Source organism: Salvelinus alpinus, chromosome 29, assembly GCF_045679555.1.
Source record: "Salvelinus alpinus chromosome 29, SLU_Salpinus.1, whole genome shotgun sequence".
Lineage (NCBI taxonomy): Eukaryota > Metazoa > Chordata > Actinopteri > Salmoniformes > Salmonidae > Salvelinus > Salvelinus alpinus.
Genome location: NC_092114.1, coordinates 18,481,720 through 18,500,553, shown reverse-complemented (window position 1 = coordinate 18,500,553; position 18,834 = coordinate 18,481,720). Strand labels below are relative to the sequence as shown.

The 18,834-nt window shown below is 42.6% G+C and overlaps 1 protein-coding gene across 3 annotated transcripts in view; it reads left to right on the top strand.

Moving 5' to 3' along the window:
• The window catches only part of npvf (neuropeptide VF precursor), a 23,420-nt gene extending 13,437 nt beyond the window's left edge, over positions 1-9,983 (top strand). The window contains exons 2-5 of one of the 3 annotated variants that reach the window (XM_071374976.1): positions 6,138-6,179; positions 7,243-7,331; positions 9,116-9,522; positions 9,718-9,983. In XM_071374976.1, coding sequence (XP_071231077.1) covers positions 7,248-7,331; positions 9,116-9,522; positions 9,718-9,820 — 594 coding nt within the window. In that variant the 5' untranslated portion in view covers positions 6,138-6,179; positions 7,243-7,247 and the 3' untranslated portion in view covers positions 9,821-9,983. Of the gene's footprint in view, positions 1-6,137; positions 6,180-7,077; positions 7,332-9,115; positions 9,523-9,717 lie in introns of those variants that run through there. The other 2 variants (XM_071374977.1, XM_071374975.1) reach the window with 2 other exon arrangements.
• The last annotated feature ends 8,851 nt before the right edge of the window (positions 9,984-18,834 follow it).

Below are 18,834 nucleotides of genomic sequence, written 5' to 3'. Positions count from 1 at the left end.
GAGGGATAGATAGAGGGAAGAGAGGGGGAGGGATAGATAGCGGGAAGAGAGGGGGAGGGAAAGATAGAGGGAAGAGAGGGGGAGGGATAGATAGAGGGAAGAGAGGGGGAGGGATAGATAGAGGGAAGAGAGGGGGAGGGAAAGATAGAGGGAAGAGAGGGGGAGGGATATATAGAGGGAAGAGAGGGGGAGGGATAGATAGAGGGAAGAGAGGGGGAGGGATAGATAGAGGGGAGGGATAGATAGAGGGAAGAGATGGGGAGGGATAGATAGAGGGAAGAGAGGGGGAGGGATATATAGAGGGAAGAAAGGGGAGGGATAGATAGAGGGAAGAGAGGGAGAGGGATAGATAGAGGGAAGAGAGGGGGAGGGTTAGATAGAGGGAAGGGAGAGGGAGGGATAGATAGAGGGAAGGGATGGATAGATAGGATAGATAGAGGGAAGGGAGGGATAGATAGGATAGATAGAGGGAGGGGAGGGATAGATAGAGGGAAGAGAGGGGGAGGGATAGATAGAGGGAAGAGAGGGGGAGGGATAGATAGAGGGAAGAGAGGGGGAGGGATAGATAGAGGGAAGAGAGGGGGAGGGATAGATAGAGGGACGTGAGGGGGAGGGATAGACGGTAAATCTCAGTGAGACAAAAATAATGGTGTTCCAAAGAAGGTCCAGTTGCCAGGACCACAAATACAGATTCCATCTAGATACCGTTGCCCTAGAGCAGGGTTTCGGCGATGCTCCCCCCCCCCCCCACTACACAGCTGATTAAAAAAATCTAAGCTTGATGATAAGTTGGATATTTGAATCAGCTGTGTAGTGCTAGGGTAAAAAAACAAATGTATACTGGGGGGGAGGGGGGGGGGGGGGGCAAGACCGAGTTAAGGAAACCTTGCCTTAGAGCACACAAAAAACTATACATACCCTGGCCTGAACATCAGCTCAACAGATAACAAGAAGGGCCTTCTATGCCATCAAAAGGAACATAAAATTCGACGTACCATTTAGGATCTGGCTAAAAATACTTGAATAGAACTGCACTTTATGGTTGTGAGGTCTGGAGTCCGCTAAAATCAAAATCAAATCAAATTGTATTTGTCACATGCAACAGGTGTAGACCTTACAGTGAAATGCTTACTTACAAGCCCTTTACCAACAATGCAGTTTTAAGAAAATACCAAAAAACAAGTAAGAGATAAGAATAACAAATAATTAAAGAGCAGCAGTAAATAACAATAGCGGGGCTATATACAGGGGGTACCGGTACAGAGTCAATGAGCGGGGGCACCGGTGTCGAGTTAATTGAAGTAATATGTACATCTAGGTAGAGTGTATGAAAGTGACTATCCATAGATAATAACAGAGAGTAACAGCAGTGTAGAAGAGGGGGGGGGGGGGGGGGGCAATGCAAATAGTCTGGATAGCCATTTGATTAGATGTTCAGGAGTCTTATGGCTTGAGGGTAGAAGCTGTTTAAAAACCTTTTGGTCCTAGACTTGGCTCTCCGGTACTGCTTGCCGTGCGGTAGAAGTCTATGACTAGGGTGGCTGGAGTCTTTGACAATTTTTAGAGCCTTCCTCTGACACCACCTGGTAGAGAGGTCCTGAATGGCAGGAAGCTTGGCCCCAGTGATGTACTGGGCCGTACGCACTACCCTCTGTAGTGCCTTGCGGTCGGAGGCCAGGCAGTTGTCATACCAGTTGTCATACCAGTGATGCAACTCGTCAGGATGATCTCAATGGCGCTGCAGTAGAACGTGTATCTGCCTTTGTCTTATCCCGTGTAAATTATCCCGTGTAAATATGTCTTTTTCTAATATATATTAATCTCACTTTCTGTCTACGAACAAAATATACTTTCCTGCAACCCGCCTCACCCAATGTGGTACGGATCTGCTATTTTTAATCCTTATAACTGGAACTTCCATCAGGAGCTAGTCAGCTAACTAGCTACTAGTCTTTGTTAGCCACGGCTAGCGGTCCTTGCCTTTTTCCCCCCCGTCATCAGCCAGCCTTAGTTCGGACAACACGTGCCAGTCTGCACAGCGCGATATCAACCCAGAGCATATCGGACTGCTTCTCTCTACCATATCACCAGATTCCTGCCGCTCTGGATCATTACACCGGATCATTGCTCCGGTTCATCGCAGCTAGCTAGCTGCAAACGAGTGGCTACTGTTAGCTAACGCCTCTGCCCCGAAGCAAGCACAAGCTAGCCTTGAGCTAGCCTCGTGCTAGGCCCATATACCAGCTAATTCTAGGGCAGTTTATTTGCCAATTGGCCTGGACCCTTTATTGTTGACACGGAGCCCCACCGATTCTAGATAGCTCTTTCGTCCCACCCGCCACACACGCGGAGACCCCACCTGGCTTAACTTATCACTTCAGAGACGAAAACTCTCTCAGCATCACTCAACGCGTAGGTTTACATCCACTGTACTCACATCCTGCCATACCCTTGTCTGTACATTATGCCTTGAATCTATTCTACCACGCCCAGAAATCTGCTCCTTTTATTCTCTGTCCTAACGCACTAGACGACCAGTTCTTATAGCCTTTAGCCGTACCCATGTCCTACTCCTTCTTTGTTCCTCTGCTGATGTAGAGGTTAACCCAGGCCCTGTAGCCCCTAGTTCCACTCCCATTCCCCAGGCGCTATCATTTGTTGACTTTTGTAACCGCAAAAGCCTTGGTCTCATGCATGTTAACATCAGAAGCCTCCTCCCTAAGTTTGTTTTATTCACTGCTTTAGCACACTCCGCCAACCCTGATGGAAAAATGACTTGTGTCATGCACAAAGTAGATGTCCTAACCAACTTTCCAAAACTATAGTTTGTTAACAAGAAATTTGTGGAGTGGTTGAAAAACGAGTTTTAATGACTCCAACCTAAGTGTATGTAAACTTCCGACTTCAACTGTACATCTGATCGATTGATTCACTCTTTCATGTAAAAACGACCCAGTTCATGTCTCTTGCCCTGTAAGTTCATGACTAGTCCAGGTTCATTCTGAGTGAGCAACTTCAACTCAATAGATTTTATGTCCTGTTCAAGGGCCCTGATAGTCTCTTTAACTGCAATACTAGACAGAGCAGTATACTGTTGACAAAACAGACGTATTTGGGCCTTCCCAAAATCCCACCATTGTCTCAAAATTCCATTTACAGTTTTCACAATTTTTATCACACGTCTGCTGAAACTACATCTCGTGTACTCAAAACTTTAAACACAAAACAGTTAGTCAATTTCCCCAAACCCCACAGACATCTTGCAAAATGAAACACTGCAATCAAAATCATGTTTTTGTGTTGTATGGTCCAAGTGTGGCTTGGCGGTGGAGGACCACATTGTGCCTCATTGCTCTGCATATGGTGACATTCCTTCAGCGCTGGCCAGGTACCTCAATGATGGCACGTTGACCAATGATGTTCCTTCCTCTCCGCATCATCTTCACTAAATTTAATCCAGCCTCGTCTACTCCATGAACAGAAGTTCCTGAGGCATGGAACTTGCATCCAACTCCATGATTCTCTGAAATGACGGTAAATACTGTAATTGCTGTTTAGTAAAGTTCACTGGCAACGTCAATGAGTCTCTAATGTTTCAAGAGTGTAATACTAGTACATTTCTTACTTGCACATATTCCTACTGTTTATCCTTCTCTTTGGGAATTCCTTTCCAATGGGACTCTGTAGATGTGCTTCATCCTGGAGATGGTGTTTCTTAAGGATGCGGACTGTGGCTGATAAACTCACTCTGATGTTATGGAAGATGGCAGGGTTTTCAATCATCTGTTGTTGGATTTCTCGCAGTTTTATGGCATTATGTTCAACTACCATTTGCACAATGGCAGCCTCCTGTTCGTCTGTAAATAGATGCGTTCTACCACCACAGCGTGGTCATCTTTCAGTTCTACAAAACAAAATAGCATACAGTACAGTAAATACTGTAGTAATACAGTATACAACATAAACTTGTTACAAATTCCTCTACAGTCTTAACTGTGCTTTATGTTGTACTACTGTAGAGTAGTAAAAGTAGTAGAGAGTTCCAATGTCTTCACTACACACCTATTCTCATTTTGGAACATCTGGATGATGGATGCTACGGTGAAGTTGCTCAGATTGGGCTGCACTCTCTGCCCAGCCTCTATCAAGGTCAAACCATAGTTGACCACATGGTCTGCCCAGCCTCTATCAAGGTCAAACCATAGTTGACCACATGGTCTGCCCAGCCTCTATCAAGGTCAAACCATAGTTGACCACATGGTCTGCCCAGCCTCTATCAAGGTCAAACCATAGTTGACCACATGGTCTGCCCAGCCTCTATCAAGGTCAAACCATAGTTGACCACATGGTCCACCACAGTCGCCCGAATTTCATCAGAGATCACTCTCATTGTTCTTGGTCTTCCTCCACCTCCATCTCCACCTCCACTTCTACCTCCACTTCCCCCTCCACCTCCCTCTGCTAGGTTTGCTTCCATCGTTCTCCAAACACAGGAGTTCTCCCCTGTATGCAGCCTGTTTATCCAGACTAACGGTCTGGTTGCAAAGTGAACATTTACACAGTTAGTGTTTGAACATGTGAAGAGAGAAAGTGATCAATTGGTAATTGATCTTATCTTGTTGAACAGTGTTGTTTTTCATTTGCACACAGTAGATTTTAGTTGTGAATGTCGTGCAAAAGGTAGAGAATTGTGTGTTGTGTTTAGCCAAATGTTTGTTATTAAATTGCAATCTGAGTGTAAAGCAAAACATGTGCCAGTACTATTGCAGATTTGGTGTCTGGTTCTGCTAAATGAGTTACAGGTTCGGGTCATTGTGCCTCATGGGCCAGTTTTAGTGTGTAAACAATTGGGAAAAACTTTAATAACCCTCCATTTTCCCCAAAACAACAACAACTTTTCACAAACCATGGTGTCATATAATAACTTAAGAGTAAAATACCAATAAGGTGATGAGCTTCGTGAACAGGACAAGTGAATATCAACTGTAACAATATGGTGACCAGAAAAAGTAATGTCACACCAAAAGCAGAAGAAACCTCCGTGGACCACCTGCGTCCCTTTTCAGGCAAGCAAAGGGACGCCTGGATCCCCACACGCAAAGCACCGTTGACTACCTGTACTAGCATAAGCCATATACAGTCTGTTGTCATACGTGACTTTAAACGATAACTCCAAAGTCTGGTCCAGTGAGTCCAAAAACATAAACACCTGTTGCCGAAACGACATAACCTGTTTCAGAGCCGTGTGTAACGGGACAATTTTAATTGAACTTGCAAACTTCCCAAACCGCAATAACTCGTGCTCCAATAGCTCATTGGGAATGAACAGCGGTACATTTGAAATAGTAACCCTTGTTGAAGGAGTAAAAAGCGGCGTAACTTGAATAAACATACCTTTAAGAAGTACGCCATGCTCAACCATTTGATCGACAAGACGCTCTTCTTTAATAAAAACCATCACCGCTTTATTCATCCTCGATGCATAAGCAACATTTTCATATCCTACCTTCTCTCCTATGGCGATCAGAAACACCTCCACAGTGACAGTAGCTTCAGTAACACCCCTGAAGCCGTGCCGAATTGACAGGGACGGTGTCCCCATGTGGGTCGCCATCCCCACCAAAACCAGGGCAATTCCAACAAGAAATACAACGTACCTAATTCTACCACTAACACGTAATCATGCATAGAAAAAGGAAAACCACCAAGAAAAGGAAACAAAAAAGAAAACACCGGCGTTCTAACCCCCGACACCACTCGCTCATGCAATTCCCAGCATGCACCAACACTCCCAGCATGCAGAGAGGGAGAGAGAGAGAGTTAAAGACAGAGACAGAGACGGATCATTTTTTAAAGAATTTCAGGTTGTGTTGTTTGGATCAAATAAATATTTTAAATAAGTAATTATGAATTTTTTCATCATTGTGTCAACCGAACTAAAATACAAACCTAGTGAGTAATTCATTAAAACAAACAAAGCCACTATCATTCAGAATCAGAATGTGGAATGACATACGTCATGCGGGGACTCAGGGTAATTTAAATGAAAGAACTGGAACATGTTATTCGCTGAATTAGTTAATTAATGTTAATGACCTTCATCAATCTCACTCACAATTCACCGTTTTTTTTTTCAGGAATATTTTCACTGCAGCCCACTAGCTGTTGCCTAGATGCAGGTAACACAACACTCAATAAATAACAGCTGAATGTTAGTAGGCTAAGAGGGAAAGAATGCTTTAGACACGCATTAATTAGAAGTAGAGTTAATAAGTGTCTAAACCATTAAGTCATCAGATTGAAATGTTCGTCTCGTATCCACACATAATAACTGAGGTAGAATTCATTTACATTTTTTTACACAGACAGACTAATTCTGATCTTTTGCGCAATTATCTGATTGGACAAAATACCAATGAATGAAAAACAGATCAGAATTGGGCTGCTGTGTAAACGTGGCGATAGAGGGGGCAGTCAAAAAAAAGGTGGCCATTCACACACTCACATGCACTTATTTGGATCCACAATAAAATGTATGTTACTCAAGGGTCATACTGTACTGTATATAACCTTAAGTCAGTTGACCAGTAAGACCCAATTTGTCACCACCGACACATGCTCATTTACCCCTCATACATCTCACACACACACGCGCACGCGCACGCGCACACACACACACACACACACACACACACACACACACACACACACACACACACACACACACACACACACACACACACACACACACACACACACACACACACACACACACACACACACACACACACACACACACACACACACACACACACACACACACACACACACACACACACACACACACTCCCTGTCCAGTAGGGCAGGTTGGACACTGTTCAATGACTGGTTGATTCTTGTCATGTGATTGTATGATGTGCAATGAGGGCCAAATGAGCACATGTTCACGTGCATTCATTGATAATTATATGGTGAATTGTGAATGTGTGTGTACTATGTTTTGTATGTGGGCCAAATTAGGAAGTACCGGGGTGGGCAATGCGTTCATTCATGATTCTGGTTGGTGAATGGCGTGTGTGTGTGTGTTTGTGAACCCTTTAAGAGCAGGTGACGGTCAGGGACAGAGGGTATAAGTATGGTAGTCAATGTTCCACAGAGACAAGATGCTTCCTGTCACTGCCACTTTGAGGACGACCATGTCGATGTTCACCTTGGTTATTCTGGGGTGTTTTGGGTTCCAAGGGGTGATGGCCTCTGACTCTAGGGCGTACAGAATGTCCATGACCAACGACAACGACAGACACACCACCAGTCAGCGACAGCACCCTCAGGTAAGCAAAACCCTACACCCAAAATGACCTCTAAAGCAGTAGTGGGGCGGCAGGTAGCCTAGTGGTTAGAATGTTTGATTAGTAACCAGTTGGTTGCAGGATTGAATCCCTGAGCTGACAAGGTGAAAATCTGTCACTCTGCCCCTGAACAGGCAGTTGTTCAGTTGAAGGCAGTTAACCCACTGTTCTTAGGCCGTCATTGAAAATAAGAATTTGTTCTTAACTGACTTGTCTAGTTAAATAAAGGTAAAATAAAAAAGTTTTGTCAATAAGAAGCTTGAAAAAAAGAGGTCAAATGTAGCAACATACAATTGAATGTCAACATTAGATAATTAAGTAGAGATAATAATAAATTGATAGTCTATATTATTGTTATTAATTATTATTTTTTATTGTAAACTTGATTTAAATCAACTAACCTAGTTGGTAATTATTTGCTTGCTAATTGCAGCTCACAGGCTGCGTTTATACAGGCAGCCCAATTCTGGGCAATTGAGCTGATCTGATTGGTCAAAAGACCAATTAATGGAAAATGAATCAGAGTAAAAGCAGAGACAACAGGATAACATGAAGCCTAAAACACCACTCATAGTAATAACACATTATATACAATGGAAAACACCTAAAAAGACCCACTAAATAAAAGCCAAAGTAAAAAGGTGAGTTTTGAGCTGCTTTTGTCAATAGATTATCTGGAAATAATGTAAAGGGCATTACAGAGTTTTGATGCAGCTCTTAATGAATGGTAACTAAGCCTACGTATTTCTTACCAAAGCATCATATTTTGGCTTATTTAAACAAGGTGGCAGAATGTTCTACTAACAGAATTGCCAGCAGCATACCACTCTGCATCCCACTGCTGGCTTGCTTCTGAAGCTAAGCAGGGTTGGTCCTGGTTGTTCCCTGGATGGCACACCAGATGTTGCTGGAAGTGGTGTCGGTGGGCCAGTAGGAGGCACCCTTTCCTCTGGTCTAAAAAAAATATCCCAATACACCGGGACATTGCCCTGTGTAGGGTTCTGTCTTCTGGATGGAATGTTAAACAGGTGTCCTGACTCTCTGTGGTCACTAAAGATCCCATGGAACTTATTGTAAGAGTAAGTCTAAATTCACAATCTGGCCACCTAATCATCCCCACAATTGGCTCATTCATCTCCCCTGTAACTATTCCCCAGGTTGTTGCTGTAAATGAGAATGTGTTCTCAGTCATCTTACCTGTGAAAAAATAAGGGTTAAACTATGAATTTATTACCAAATCATAATATTTTGGCTTATTAAAACAAGGTGGCACAATGTTCTACTATCTGAACTGAGCTACATATTTATGTTCTGATTAGCCATCAGTCTGACAATCATGCACACCAGGAACACTCGTCCTTTTAGGGAGTTTTTCCTGGCCACTGCGCTTCTGCTTCTGCATTGCTTACTCTCTGGGGTTTTAGGGAATCTGTTCAGCACTTTGTGACAACTGCTGATGTAAAACGTTTTTTTTAAATACATTTGATTTATATTATGATTCCATAGTTTCCGAGTAAATATCAGGTTAAAAAAAGATCTGCTAAATTGGCCGTGCAGTGCTGCTCTGTTGATTTGATATGACAATCAAGTTGTAGCCTTCTTCACCAGTTAACGAACAGTCAAGTTGCAGCCTTCGTTACCAGTTAACGAATAGACATCAATAATATTCATTTTTGTGTGATTATATCTAGATTTTATAAACACACAAAATAAGATGAGGGAAAGAGGAATATTTTATGTTTTTTCCCCTGTGTTTTGCTTTTCAGACAAGCAATGAAATACGACGGAGTATCGAGGTGGATGATTTCAAAATCAACGTAGTGCCGACCAGCGGCAAAGTCAGCTTAGCACCAACCATGGTCCGACTCTACCCGCCACCTGTCAAAACGTCACACCTTCATGCCAACCTCCCGCTGCGCTTCGGCCGGGACTCCCTACCCGACGACACCCACTCACCCAAAACTACCCTCAATTTACCGCAACGGTTTGGAAGAGCACAGGGGTCTGGCGCAATGGAACCGACGTCGTGTATTGAGTGTCCCCATGTCGGGACACTGCCCTCCGCCACCCTGCCACAGAGGTTCGGCAGGAATGAGTTCAGCCGTCGGTATCCTTCCCGAGCCATGGCCTTTTTCTCACGCAGGTCCGAACCCGTGCCAAATGGAAACATCAGGTAAGCCTACATTGACGAATAATGGTGTTTTTGTAGCATGTTTCGACCAATAACATAAGGTAGCATTACTATTTAATATATATATATATATGGAAAACAGATACAGTACCATTTAGGCTTCAATTTATAGACTTTCGAATGGGCAAGCCCCATAGGCCTATAATTTCAAAATGTACATCTATTTTCATTCCTCAGGCAGCAAGACTATAATTATTCTGATTTTGGCTCAGAGGAAGAAGAGACACGGGAGAAGACTCTGAAGAGCTCAACGTTGGACTTACTCCCCTGGAACTCTTGAAAGAACTCTGTCGCCACAGAAGCGGGTCCCGTTTTCATGACCTGGGTCGCATATGTTTTTTCGTAATTTTGATCTACTATGTAATGTATGAATATTGTTAAATTGGTGGCATATTGTTACTTAATCATGTAAAGCACAAATTAAAACGATATTATCGATTTTACCATTGATTTGGATGTCATTCGTTTCAGAACCATGGATAGGTCCAAAGTGGTCTACCAAACGTCAACTTCTGAATGTTCCACTTCTCAACCACTCTCTCTCGTCTCTCTTGCCTCCCCTCTCCTCCCAATTGAAAAAAAACAAAAACAGTAGGCCTACTTAGCTAATGATAGATAGGCTAATCATGTAATACTGTAGCTAGACCAGGTGCTGGCTGGGATGGAGTTGGCTGACTGGCCAACCTGGTCTCAGAGCAGTTTGTATTATTTTGTAAGTAAATCTTGCACACTCTATTTAGTATGCTATGATATGATTCATATGATATGTATTAATTTGTGGATGTCCATCACCCATTTTGTATGATATGTTATGAATAACAATTCGTATTATATGTTACGAATTTGCAAACGTACAATATGTTACGAATTTCCAACTTACTATATGTTACAAATGTCCAAATGTATGATATGCTACACATTCTAGCTAAGTGGCTAGGTGGCTAACATTATCTAGCTGGCTAACGGTAGCAAGGCTAGGGGTTAGGGTTAAGTTTAGGGCTAAGTTTGGAGTCAGGTTAAAGGGTTAAGGTTAGGGTTAGGGGAAGGGTTGGCTAAAAGGGTTACATTTAAGGTAAGAGGAAGTGTTAGCAACATGCTAAGTAGTTGCAAAGTAGGTAAAAAGTAGTAAGTATTTGAAAAGTTGCAAAATAACTAAAATGCCTAAATCTATGATGAGATTCGAACTCACAACCTTTAGGTGGATAGATGTTCACGTTATACGCCCACCCATCCACCCTGACCATCCACCCTGACCATCCACCCTGACCATCCACCCTGACCATCCACCCTGACCATCCACCCTGACCAACCACCCTGACCATCCACCCTGACCATCCACCCTGACCATCCACCCTGACCATCCACCCTGACCATCCACCCTGACCAACCACCCTGACCATCCACCCTGACCATCCACCCTGACCATCCACCCTGACCATCCACCCTGACCATCCACCCTGACCAACCACCCTGACCATCCACCCTGACCATCCACCCTGACCATCCACCCTGACCATCCACCCTGACCAACCACCCTGACCATCCACCCTGACCATCCACCCTGACCATCCACCCTGACCATCCACCCTGACCATCCACCCTGACCAACCACCCTGACCAACCACCCTGACCAACCACCCTGACCATCCACCCTGACCATCCACCCTGACCATCCACCCTGACCATCCACCCTGACCAACCACCCTGACCATCCACCCTGACCATCCACCCTGACCATCCACCCTGACCAACCACCCTGACCATCCACCCTGACCATCCACCCTGACCATCCACCCTGACCATCCACCCTGACCATCCACCCTGACCATCCACCCTGACCAACCACCCTGACCATCCACCCTGACCATCCACCCTGACCATCCACCCTGACCAACCACCCTGACCATCCACCCTGACCAACCACCCTGACCAACCACCCTGACCATCCACCCTGACCATCCACCCTGACCATCCACCCCACCCATCCACCCTGACCATCCACCCTGACCAACCACCCTGACCATCCACCCTGACCAACCACCCTGACCATCCACCCTGACCATCCACCCTGACCATCCACCCTGACCATCCACCCTGACCATCCACCCTGACCAACCACCCTGACCAACCACCCTGACCAACCACCCTGACCATCCACCCTGACCATCCACCCTGACCATCCACCCTGACCAACCACCCTGACCATCCACCCTGACCATCCACCCTGACCATCCACCCTGACCAACCACCCTGACCATCCACCCTGACCATCCACCCTGACCATCCACCCTGACCATCCACCCTGACCAACCACCCTGACCATCCACCCTGACCATCCACCCTGACCATCCACCCTGACCAACCACCCTGACCATCCCCCTCCCATCTATTTCTGAAGACCATCCAGTTTGATATATTTCCCAGATATTTTTACTGTGATGTTTCACAAAAGTTCTGAACCTTTCTATTCTCATAGTTTCTATACATAGTAATTTTTTTATTTATATATTATTATATTATTTATCGATTGACTATGATTTTTCAAATCACCCAGTAGCGCTATCTGCAGAGTTAGCTCCAGGTAAATTTTGCAATTCTTCAGTCATTCCTGGACCTACGACCAAAAACAAGCTATACTGTATATGGACAGTACAAAAACAAATGATCTAATGATTCTGTCTCTCCGCAGCAAAACCTGCAGAACTGGGAATGTTGTATCCCCCATATATATAACAGTATATTGGTTAGAAGAATTTGGTATAATAATTTAAATGGAATAATTCTACATTTTGAATCCGACGTCATTTTGCATATCAGTTCATAAATCATGTCCATGTGGGAGCCATTTCCAAGCGCCTGAAGGACCACGTTCATCTGTACAAACAATAGTACGCAAGTATAAACACCATGGGACCACGTTCATCTGTACAAACAATAGTACGCAAGTATAAACACCATGGGACCACGCAGCCGTCACACCGCTCAGGAAGGAGACGCTTTCCGTCTCCTAGAGATGAACGTACTTTGGAGCGAAAAGTGCAAATCAATCCCAGAACAACAGCAAAGGACCTTGTGAAGATGCTGGAGGAAACAGGTACTAAAGTATCTATATCCACAGTAAAATTTGTCCTATATAGACATAACATGAATGGCCTTCTTCAGCAAGGAAGAAGCCACTGCTCCAAAACCGCCATAAAAAAAACAGACTACGGTTTGCAACTGCACATGGGGACAAAGATCGAACTTTTTGGAGAAATGTCCTCTGGTCTGATGAAACAAAAACAGAACTGTTTGGCCATAATGACCATCGTTATGTTTGGAGGAAAAAGGGGGAGGCTTGCAAGCCGTGGAACATAATCCCAACCGTGAAGCACGGGGGTGGCAGCATCATGTTGTAGGGGTGCTTTGCTGCAGGAGGGACTGGTGCACTTCACAAAATAGATGTCATCATGAGATAGGAAAATTATGTGGATATATTGAAGCAACATCTCAAGACATCAGTCAGGAAGTTAAAGCTTGGTCGCAAATGGGTGTTCCAAATGGACAATGACCCCAAGCATACTTCCAAAGTTGTGGCAAAATGGCTTAAGGACAACAAAGTCAAGGTATTGGAGTGACCATCACAAAGCCCTGACCTCAATCCCATAGAAAATTTGTGGGCAGAACTGAAAAAGTGTGTGCAAGCAAGGAGGTCTACAATCCTGACTCAATTACACCAGCTCTGTCAGGAGGAATGGGCTAAAATTCACCCAACTGATTGTGGGAAGCTTGTGGAGCGCTACCGGAAATGTTTGTCCCAAGTTAAACAATACTAAAGGCAATGATACCAAATACTAATTGAGTGTATGTAAACTTTTGACCCACTGGGAATGTGATGAAATAAATAAAAGCTGAAATAAATCATTCTCTATACTATTATTCTGACATTTCACATTCTTAAAATAAAGTCGTGATCCTAACTTATTAAATGTCAGGAATTGTGAAAAACTGAGTTTAAATGTATTTGGCTAAGGTGTATGTAAACTTCCCACTTCAACTGTATATGGCACAGCTGTACATTTCTTGGTCCTTAAATGAAACTGGTATACATTTTTTATTCCTCACAATGTTCTTTAACCAATTTTGGTCTTAAATGTAGGTTTCCTTACAGACAAGTTCCTTACTTTTTCCCCCTTCCAATTTCCTTTTCCATTTTTGCGGTAATGCTGTAATTACTGTAGTTGGTTGTACTTTTGGGTAGAGCAGACATTTCCATAAGTTTTTGTTAGCTACATGTGTAACATAACTCCATCAGTCCTATTTATGAAATAATTTTCAAAGATTCTACCTTTTTTAAATGTTTAAAAAAAATTATGTTTTTCCCCCAATTAGTATACTTGAGTTTCACCACAATATTAGTTATATTATTTATTCAGTCTTTTCTGGTGGATTAAACTGAAATTGCGACCAACTTTCTATGGCTTGTTTAAAAAAAAATCTATATTTGTTTTTAGATGATTCCATTTTCAAATAACTGAAAGTGAAAGGTTGTAATCTGAACAAAGGGAAAAAGGCCATTCTTGAACACGGGGTGAGACATTCTTACTAATCTGCTAGAGAACCAATTTGGATTTAAGTATAACTTTTGTATGACTGATGCCTTTAGTGATGTTAAGTTCTTACCTTCATGTCTGCAGCCCTAACTTGGCACCTTTGGCACATTGTAGTTTCTCACTCCTAACCTTGTTTGTAACAATAATGTTACATTGAAATAAAGAAAATACTGTGTAAAAACAACAGATAGGCAAAGTCTCATCTGGTCGAAGTGAATGTAACATTACATACCTCCATGGTTATCACATCCACATGGTGCTGTTGTGAATAAAATGCTTGGCCTGGCCATTGCCCTAATGGAAAGACACACCAGATTAGCTACATGAATAAAGGGGCTTTTTTCTAATTATAACCTCAATATTGTTAGCTAGCAAACCATCTTATGTTAGTAAGCTAACTAGCTGGTCAAGTAACTCAGCTAGCAAGCACACAATCAGATAGCAAACTAGCCAACTTAACAGCATTCACCATCATTTAGCTATCTAGCAATGGCCAAGCCAGCTAATGTTAGCAAGCTAGCCAAATAACATTAACTAATCAGGCTAGCTAGCTAGATCTGTCCTCTTTGATGTTAACGTTACACAAGTAAAACTACTCACAAACGAAAGAAAACAGTAATGTTACTTACTTGAGCAATCAAACGTTGCATTCCAATCTGGTGCATGAAAAGATGAGAACTAAAAATGAGAGAAATGTTCAAACGTATTGGTAAAAAAAAAACTATAAACAAAGTCTCTTGTCTCCCGCGAATGATCCACTGACACCTTATTGTATTTGTATTTATTATGGATCCTCATTAGCTGATGCCAAGGCAGCAGCTACTCGTCCGGGGATTCAGCAAAATTAAGGCAGTTTTACAATTTTAAAAACATGAAAAATACACCTAATGAAGCAACACAAACATAGGCACAGACACATGAATACACACACACGATAACATACGCACTATACACACACATGGATTTTGTATTGTAGATATGTGGTAGTTGTGGAGTAGGGGCCTGAGGGCACATAGTGTCTTGTGAAATCTGTGAATGTATTGTATCTGTTTTTTAAAATCTAATTTTAATGCTTGCGTCAGTTACTTGATGTGGAATAGAGTTCCATGTAGTCATGGCTCCATGTAGTACTGTGCTCCTCCCATAGTCTGTTCTGGACTTGGGGACTGTGAAGGGACCTCTTGTGGCATGTCTTGTGGGGTATGCATGGGTGTCCGAGCTGTGAGCCAGTAGTTCAAACAGACAGCTCGGTGCATTCAGCATGTCAATACCTCTCATAAGTAGTGATAAAGTCAATCTCTCCTCCACTTTGAGCCAGGAGAGATTGACATGCATATTATTAATGTTAGCTCTCTGTCTACATCCACGGGCCAGCCGTCCTGCCCTGTTCTGAGCTAATTGTAATTTTCCTCAGTCCCATTTTTTGGCACCTGACCACATGACTGAACAGTAGTCCAGGTGCGACAAAACTAGGGCCTGTAGGACCTGCCTTGTTGATAGCGCTGTTAAGAAGATCGAGCAGCGCTTTATTATGGACAGACTTCTCCCCATCTTAGCTACTGTTGTATCAATATGTTTTGACGATGATAGTATACAATCCAGGGTTACTCCAAGCAGTTCAGTCACCTCAACTTGCTCAAATTACACTTTATTTATTACAAGATTTAGTTGAGGTTTAGGGTTTAGTGAATGATTTGTCCTAAATACAATGCTTTTAGTTTTAGAAATATTTAGGACTTACTTATTCCTTGCCACCCACTCTGAAACTAACTGCAGCTCTTTGTTAAGTGTTGCAGTCATTTCAGTTGCTGTAGTAGCTGACGTGTATAGTGTTGAGTAATCTGCATACATAGACACTCTGGCTTTCCTCAAAGCCAGTGGCATGTCATTAGTAAAGATTTAAAAAAGTAATTGGCCTAGACAGCTGCCTTGGGGAATTCCTGATTTTGCCTGGATTATGTTGGAGAGGCTTCCATTAAAAAACACCCTCTATGTTCTGTTAGACAGGTAACTCTTTATCCACAATATAGCAGGGGGTGTAAAGCCATAACACATATGTTTTGCCAGCAGCAGACTATGGTCAATAATGTCAAAGGCTGCACTGAAGTCTAACAAAAAAGCCACCACAAACCTTTTTGCATCAATTTCTCTCAGCCAATCATCAGAAATTTGTGTAAGTGCTGTGCTTGTTGAATGTCCTTCCCTATAAGCGTGCTGAAAGTCTGTTGTCAATTTGCTTACTGTAAAACGGCATTGTATCTGGTCAAACACAATTTTTTCCAAAAGTTGGTAACAGCCTGATTGGTTGACTATTTGAGCCAGTAAAGGGGGCTTGACTATTCTTAGGTTGAGGAATGACTTTTGCTTCCCTCCAGCCTGACAGCACACACTTTCTAGTAGGCTTCAATTTAAAATATGGCAATTTGGACTGGCAATATTGTCCGCTATTATCCTCAGTAATTTTCCATTCAAGTTGTCAGACCCCGGTGGCTTGTCATTGTTGATAAACAACAAAAAAAAATTCACCTCTTCCACACTCACTTTACGGAATTCAAAATTACAATGCTTGTCTTTCATAATTTGGTCAGGTATACTTGGATGTTTAGTGTCAGAGTTTGTTGCTGGCATGTCATGACTAAGTTTGCTAATCTTGCCAATGAAAAAATTATTCAAGTAATATCAGTCGCTTTTGTGATGAATGAGCCATCTGATTCAATTAATTTAAGCTGCTCCAAAGCTTTTTACTATCATTCTTTGTCATTTATCTTTGTTTCATAGTGTAGTTTATTCTTATTTTTATTCAGTTTAGTCACACGATTTCTCAATTTGCAATATGTTTGCCAATCGGTTGTGCAGCCATACTTATTTGTCATTCCTTTTGCCTCATCCCTCTAGACCAGTGGTTCCCTTTTTATAGTCCCGTACCCCTTCAAACATTCAACCTCCAGCTGCGTACCCCCTCTAGCACCAGGGTCAGCACACTCTCAAATATTGTGTTTTGCCATCATTGTAAGCCTGCCACACACACACTATACAATACATTTATTAGACATAAGAATGAGTTTGAGTTTTTGTCACAACCCATCTCGTGGGTTGTGACAAAGAGCTCTTATAGGACCAGGGCACAAATAATAATACAATAATAATCAATAATTTAGCTCTTTGTTTATTCATCTTACATATAAAACCTTACTTGTTCAAAATTGTGAATAACTCACCACAGGTTAATGAGAAGTGTGTGCTTGAAAGGATGCACATAACTCTGCAATGTTGGGTTCTATTGGAGAGAGTCTTATAGAGCCCCACAGTAGAGGTGTCACAATACCTGTAAAACCTAGCGGTCAAACAGGGAAATGGTTTCCACCATTCATTTTTCCCATAAGGGATTTTAGAAGCACTTAAAATAAGGGCTGTGTTTTGTGTAGGCTTACCCTGGCGTGACGTTCTGATAACCATGTAAATCTCTCTCGGACAAGGTGACTTTTATCAGTGTATCTCAGATTTGAAAATGCTAATTAACACCAAAGTAGCAAATCCACAAATCCCTGCAAGCTCCAGCACTTTATCTCTAGATGACACCTTTGCTAACAGGTATTGTGTCAATTTAAACTTGCACAAGACAGAATTGTCCGTTGAAGGAAATTTAGCCAATTTGATAAAAGTCACCTTGTCCAAGAGAGATTTACACGGTTATCAAAACGTCACACTAGGGTAAGCTTACATGAAATATAGCATGAAATATAGCCCTTACTTTAAGTGTTTCTAAACTCCCTTACAGCAAAAATTAATAGTGGAAAAATTATTGTCACCATATCCCTGTTTGACCGCTAGGTTTTATGGGTATTATGACTCATACTGTGGTACTCTATTGATGTCACCTCTATAGATCCACTTCAATCAGTGTAGATGAAGCGGAGGAGACAGGTTAAATAATCATTTTTAAATGTTGAGACAGTTGAGACATGGATTGTGTATGTGTGCCATTCAGAGCGTGAATGGGCCAGACAAAAGATTTAAGTGCCTTTGAACGGGGTATGGTAGTATGTGCCAGGAACACTGGTTTGAGTGTGTCAAGAACTGAAACACTGCTGGGTTTTTCATGCACAACAGTTTCCCGTGTGTATCAAGAATGGTCCACCACCCAAAGGACATCCAGCCAACTTGACACGACTGTGGGAAGCATTGGAGTCAACATGGGTCAGCATTCCTGTGGAATGTTTTCGACAACTTGTAGAGTCCATGCCCTGAAGAATTGCAGCTGTTTGGAGGGCAAAAGGGGGTGTAACTCAATATTAGGAAGGTGTTCCTAATGTTTTATACACACAATGTATATCAACTGAATGGGTGCCGGTTTGTTTGGTATTTCTAAATGTTCGGTGGTGATAAATACAGACAAGTAAACTGTTCTTTAGTTCCAACAGTCTGTGGAATTTCAATTTCCAAAAAGCTACTGGCCACTATCAAGTATCAAAGACATGTTTGAAAACTCGATGGAGGATGGTAGCAAAGATAGCTTCCTGTTGAGGCTTTTCGGCTTCTTCCGTGGGGTTTAAGAGGTGCTGCCACCTACTGGCAGTAGTGATCAACACTTTACTTCAAGTGGGTGAGGCGGTTTAGGGAGTGATATTTATTGCTAGAAAGGAACCATTTATATTGCCTCAAATATATTGTATATTAAATCAATGGCGAAAATGTTGGCTAT